Below are 6,632 nucleotides of genomic sequence, written 5' to 3'. Positions count from 1 at the left end.
ATTATAAAATTTTTAAAAATTAAATTTGGATCTGATGTAATTCAATTCTACAAAAGAATAACAACAAAAAATTACATCAGATCCAAATTTAATTTTTAAAAATGGTATAATTTAAATGATATTTATACAAAATCAAAATTTAAAGTGTATACTTTCAAAATTATCGAATCACAATATTTGAATTGGATTGAACAAAAATTAAATTCAAATGGTTATAATGTAGTTATCCAAATTATAACTATTTGAATCAACTTCGATTATATTAAAAAATTAAAATAAAATTGACATCATTTATATTTTATTTATACTGTAATTAAGTTATATGTATATTTATTTTATTGTTAGTGCAAACGAGATAAATAATAAAATTATAAAAATATAATTAACTTTAGAAGTCATATAATTATAAATATAAAATTTAAGAAAAAAAATTTTAAATAGCTCCTAACAATTATTTCACAAGACAATGACGTTTTCAATTAAAAAAATATCTTTTTAACTTATGTTCTTACTTTTATTTTTTTATGAGATTGATTAACCCTCTATTAATATAATTATTTTTAAGAATTAATTTTTTTTTTGAAAAAAATCATATAAAATGATAATTGAATTCATTTAAGAATAATTCTATATTTGGATTATAAAGCAGAGAAAATTAAATTGACTTTAGAATTTTAATCATACAAAAACTGCTTAAAAGGTTTATGACTACAAATATAGAAACATTGAACCGTAGATAATGTGAGAAGAGCACAATAATATGCAGTGGATAACTTGGTCTTAACTTCCCAACTTCTTTCAAAACCAGAAATTCATACACAATAGTCAATACATACTATATAGTGCTTTAATCTAAAGACATTGTCAAATAGCAGCCAACATGTTTGTGTACATAAACCGTAAAACAATCAAACAAAATCAGTTGCCCAGAGAGCAGAGTTGCCATCAACCTGCATCACAAAGCCATACATGCAATTCAGAGGATCAAATGGCATATATAAATTTCCAAGGATGAGAGACCCAAAAAACAAACTGTTAAGGATGAACCAGAGAAATGAAAATTCTTGTCAATATCAAAGTTAGCCAATCCAAACCACCGATACTATATATGTTCAAGTGTATATTTCATTATTTATCAACAGGGCATCAAACAAATTTATTCAGAAGCATAACAAATATTTTAAGAATTCAGTTGGAACACTAGCCTAAAATTGACCCTATGTTATGAAACTTTAATAATTTTAAACTTCTAAAGCTCCAACATACGAAAAACGGAGTATAGAGATAGTGAGATCAGTTCATACCATGATTGTGGTCAAAAGAAATTAAGCTGACATATTGGAGAGCCCCTCGGTATAGCAGCTAATCCCTTGACAATATTGTACTTTGTCTTTAGGTCGAAACAAGAATTAAGATGAATTGTCACTGTCTTCAAAACAAGTCCTCTTTGTAAAAGACATGCAATAAATTCACGCTCATCTGTAGAGTCTTCATATGCTCTAAATTCAAAACTCCTGAGATGTGATGTCAAACAATTGGGAACCATGCTTGGTGGTCTTGGCCCATTATATTCCACCGGTTGAGCATATGCTCGCTGATAACAGAACAACACTTCTCGATAGACTCAGGGAAACAACAAACATCGAAAAAGAAATACAGACACTAGTTTTAAATTGAAATGTATTCATACCTTCCAAATACAAATTACAAGAGCTTCAAGTACATGACAATTATGAAGAAAGTTTAGCAGGAAGTTTGTGTTGAAACATGGAGCACCAAGCTCTAGGTTGAGCAAACGGTGAAATTCTGGAAACTCGAAAGCTGGAGCACGAAATAAGCACTGTGTAGAAATAACTAGATATCAAATATAATTCCTAATTCACAATTTTAGTTATAAATTCAAATTATCGAGTTACAACAAACATTTAGCTTGAGGAATCATGGGATTATGAAAAGCATATTACCTCTGTTGTGGGATATGTCAATGCCAACAATTTTGTTTCACGGAGTGCCTGGAGAAGCACGGGTACCCAACCTACATGCTGACCACGTCTAAGACAAATATCAAGATGTGCCTCCACCATGTTGGGAAAATTGATAACTGATACCTGTAGCTTAGAGTTCGCCGAGGTCTCTGTTCTCATATGCAGGTATTCAAGAAATGGAGTGTATATTTCCCGAACGTCAATCTCTTCCGTCCAGCCAGTGTAATCTTTAAAGGTTAAAATTTTCAATGTGCGAGGCATCTGAATTGTAGGTATATGAAAATCTTCTGGGGTCATGTGATGTAGAATGAGCATAAGATTTTCAAGAATAGGGCAGCCGGATAAAAGCTTGCTGGGGTCCACAGAGACGGTTTCCAACTCTAGGTTCTTGAGGGATGGCAGATAAACATTTGGAAACTCATAATTCAAATGATTAAAACGTTTCAAAACAAGGGACTTGAGTGATACACAAGTGAATATAGAATCAGGCAAGTTGATTCTCCTCATTAAACTAATGCAGAGATAGAGTTCCTGGAGATGGGGTCCAATGACGACATCAAGCCATGTTAAGATGAGATCCTCTGAACTTCTAGAGGGAGTGAGGCGAAACTTTTTAATAGGGTAATCCGAACTGCGCTGAGATAGAATAGCAGTCACATATGAATCAAACAGATATCCCAGAGGGGACCAAAAGGGTATATCCTCTATGTCAAGGGCTTGGAGATCCTTCCAAACATGGCGCCACCTGCGAGAGAGGATGCCGGTGGAGATAGCTTCTTTTGTTGGGATGTATGAAAGAATGTCACAAAGGATAGAGTTCGGTAACAAACTGATCCTATCCATGTTCATGATTGATGGTTTCGCTTTCTCAAGTTTGTCTCAGGTGTCCTGGTTTAGGATTTGAAGGATAGCCAAGGGTTAACCAAAAACAACAAACTAAATTTAACAAAAAAAATGAAAAGTTACCTCTACCTCAAAACAAGTGCATCGAAAAAGCACTTCGCCTGGAGAAAATAAATGATCTCAACAATTCTAAAAAACAAAGTATAAAAAATTAAAAACAAATAAAAGACAAAAATAATCATGAATTGCCCAATAAATTAATCAATAAAAGACTCACAGAAAAGTGATAAATAAAAACATGACTCATATCCCAGTCAGGCCTAAGGAGGCAATCAATTAAGAGTCAGAAGATTTTTTTATTTTTAACTTTCATGATTTTTTTATTTAACAAAGAGAAGGAAGAGTATAGAGAAGAAAGAGAATACAGAAAACGCCGAAAAAATTTGAAAAAAATAGGAAATCTGCTTATAAAAGAGAGTTGCGTTAAGTCAAAAGGTTGTTAGAGGTAATAGCCCATAAAACTGAATTAGGTTATAACAACTTAATTAAACTTGATTGGTTAAATGGAGCTCAGTACCGCGACGGATTAGTCCTTGACCTGCCGGGTTGGGGGATACCGTGGGAAACCAAAAAAAAAAAAACTTGATTGGTTAAATGATTTGGATACAAAATTTTATTGTAAAAGAAATATAGAAAATCAATTTGATTTCTTTGATCTATAATTATTGTATAACATACTCTTAGCTTTGTTTCACGCAAACTAATAGTTAATAAGATTCCAAAGATATTATTGAAAAATATTAACAAATTCAAAAATGGACATGTTATTTTAATTCTAAAGATCACTTTCTGCCAAATCATGGCATCTAGTCCTAATTAACCATGCATACTTTTGCCCATCACAAAAAATAATCCAACTTAAAAATAGAGAAATATAGAACCATAGATAATGTCAAAAGTGTAAAACAATATGCAGTGGATAACTTGGTCTTAACTTACCAACTTCCTTCAAAAACAGAAATTCATACACAAAATATACTATAGAGTGGTTTAATCTAGCAACACGGTTAAATAATAGCCCACATGTTTTGTGAACATAACCATAAAACAGGCAAACGTTTGGCAGTTTTCCCAGAGAGTAGAGATGCCATCATAGCATTATGCAAATCATAGCATTAAACGGCATATATAAATTTCCAAGATTTTGAGGGACCAAAAAAAAATTTTTGCATGAAACAAAGAATTGAAAATACTTGTCATTGTCAATATCAAAGTTAGCAAATCCAAACCACCGATAATGTTCAAGTGCATATTTCATTATTTCTCAAGGAACAGGTCCCAGACAAATTTATTCATAAGGATGATATTCGGTAAAAAGTATTCACAAGCATCAACAAATATTTCAAGAATTTAGGTGGAACACTGGCCCTAAAATTGACTCAATTTTGTGCAACTTTAATAATATAAAACTCTACGACCGTAAAATAGTGTGAGTTCATACCATGTTAAAAGGGATTTTAATCAACGAAATTTAACTGACATATTGTAGAGCTCCTAGGTATAACAGATAAACCCTTGACAATATTGTACTTTGTCACTATGTCGAAATCAGATTTAAGATGAATTGTCACTGTCTTCAAAACAAATCCTCCTTTTAAAAGATATGTAATAAATTCACGCTCATCTGCAGCATCTTGATATTCTCTAAACTCAAAACTCTTGAGATGTGATGTCATACAACTGGGAACCATGGTTGGTGGTGTTGGTCCATTATAGTCCATGGTGCGGACATAGACTTCCTGATAACAAAAAAACAACACTTCTCATTAGACTCAGGCAAACAACAAAAAGTAAATAGACACTAGATTTAACTTGAAATGCATTCATACCTTACAAATACGAATTACGAGAGCTTCAAGTACATAACAGCTGTGAAGGAAGTTTAGCAGGAAGTTTGTGTTGAAAAATGGAACATCAAGCTCTAGATTGAGCAATCGGTGAAATTCTGGAAACTTGAAAGCTGGAGCACTAAATAAGCACTGTGTAGAAGATAACTAGATATTAAATATAATTCCTAATTCAAAATTATAGTTATATATTCAAATTATCGAGTTATATCAAACATTAAGCTTGAGGAATCATGGGATTATAATAAGCATATTACCCGTGTTGTGTAAGGTTTCAATGCCAACAACTTTGTTTCACGAAGTGCCTGGAGAAGCATGGGGACCAAACAGACATGTTCAACAGGTTCACCGTGAATATCAAGATGTGACTCTTCTTCCTGAATATCAAGATGTGCCTCCACCATGTTGGGAAAATAGCTAGCCGAAACCTGTAGCTCACAAATCCCCGAGGTCACTATTTTCAAATAGAGGTATTCAAGAGATGGTGTGTCTATCACACGATTAATCTCTTCCCACATGATAGTGTAATCTTCAAAGGTTAAACTCTTCAATGTCCGAGGCATCTGAATTGCAGGTATATAAACACAACCTTCTGGGGTCATGTCAAGTAGAATGAGCTTCAGATTTTCAAGAACAGGGCATCCAGATAAAAGCTTGTTGTCCACATTGGCGATATCCAACTCTAGGTTCTTGAGGGATGGCAGATATACATCTGGAAACTCCGGACCATAATACAATGAAATATCACGTTTCAAAATAAGGGATTTAAGTGATGTACAAGTGAATATGGCTTTAGGCATGTTGGTTCCAACCATTACATTAAGACTGAGATACAGTTCCTGAAGATGGGGGCCAATGACGGCATTAAGCCATGTTGGGATGGGATCCTCTTCAAATTTTTCGCAAGTGAGGTGAAACTTTTCGATGGGGTACGAATCTGCATTGCGCTGAGCTAGAATAGCATTGACAAAAGAATCAAAGCTGGCTCTCCCAGAGGACCAAAAGTGCATATCATCTATGTTAAGGACTTGGAGATCCTTCCAAACATGGCGCCACCTGCGACAGAGGATGCTGGTGGATACAGCTTGTTTTGTTGGGAGGTACGAGAGAATGTCGCAAAGGATAGTGTTCGGTAAGTAACTGATCCTATCCATGTTGATGGATTCGCCTTTTGTCAATTTGTATCTGGAGAAAGGTTAGAGTTAGAGTTAGGATTAGGGTTTCAATTTAGAAAAAACGAAGGAATCAATTTAACTCTTGGTTGGTTCCGCTTAAGGACTAAGATTCTAACAACGATCAGATAAATAAAAAAAAAGGAAACTGAAAGAAGATATGAATCAAATATGAACAAAATTAATTTCGAGAAAGAAGAGGTGTACCAGCGGTGCCGTGATCTGCCGGCGAGTGGAGAGCGGTGGCGCCGTGGTTGTGAGTTTTGACGGCAGCGGCGGCAGCTGTATTTAAATTTAAAATAGGAACGATAAAAGAGAGGGAAAGGAAAAAACTAAAGAGAGGAACCGGGCAACTGCTTGCGATTTGCGATTATTTGACTGTTGTATAATGATGGGAAGTTGGGTCAGAACAAGTGAACATTTTTTTTTTAAATAAAAAATAAAAATATCATGGACAATATACAGCTTTTAATTTTTAAGAAATCTTTAAAAAAATTTGAAAGTATGGTCAAATAATGTTCTAATCCTATCATTTATCAATTAATATTTTGTTGTTGTCGTTTTTGTTTAGTTTTAGTGATCAGGAGTTTTAAAATCTATCTGTGTATTATTCTATTATATTATATTAAAATAAATTTTTTGCATTTGATGATAAAACTTATATAGTATATTTTTGAATATATTTTTAATTTATTAAACTAAATCAATTATATTAATTATTTATA

The 6,632-nt window shown here is 33.2% G+C and overlaps 2 protein-coding genes across 2 annotated transcripts; both read right to left on the bottom strand.

Annotated features, from left to right (window-relative positions):
• LOC107618282 (F-box/FBD/LRR-repeat protein At4g26340-like) lies at positions 762–2,882 on the bottom strand. The gene is made up of 4 exons (XM_016320300.2): positions 1,965–2,882; positions 1,691–1,840; positions 1,305–1,594; positions 762–950 (listed from the first exon to the last, which is right to left on the bottom strand). The coding sequence occupies exons 1-3, from the start codon at positions 2,832–2,834 to the stop codon at positions 1,316–1,318; spliced, it is 1,299 nt and encodes a 432-aa protein (XP_016175786.1). The 5' UTR covers positions 2,835–2,882; the 3' UTR covers positions 762–950; positions 1,305–1,315.
• On the bottom strand, positions 4,341–6,280 carry LOC107618280 (FBD-associated F-box protein At4g10400-like). The gene is made up of 4 exons (XM_016320294.2): positions 6,115–6,280; positions 4,993–5,920; positions 4,718–4,867; positions 4,341–4,627 (listed from the first exon to the last, which is right to left on the bottom strand). The coding sequence occupies exons 2-4, from the start codon at positions 5,887–5,889 to the stop codon at positions 4,346–4,348; spliced, it is 1,329 nt and encodes a 442-aa protein (XP_016175780.1). The 5' UTR covers positions 5,890–5,920; positions 6,115–6,280; the 3' UTR covers positions 4,341–4,345.

This window comes from Arachis ipaensis, chromosome B09 (genome assembly GCF_000816755.2).
Source record: "Arachis ipaensis cultivar K30076 chromosome B09, Araip1.1, whole genome shotgun sequence".
Taxonomy (NCBI): Eukaryota; Viridiplantae; Streptophyta; class Magnoliopsida; order Fabales; family Fabaceae; genus Arachis; species Arachis ipaensis.
The sequence above is the reverse complement of the archived record's forward strand: the minus strand, read 5'-3'. Positions and strand labels throughout refer to the sequence as shown.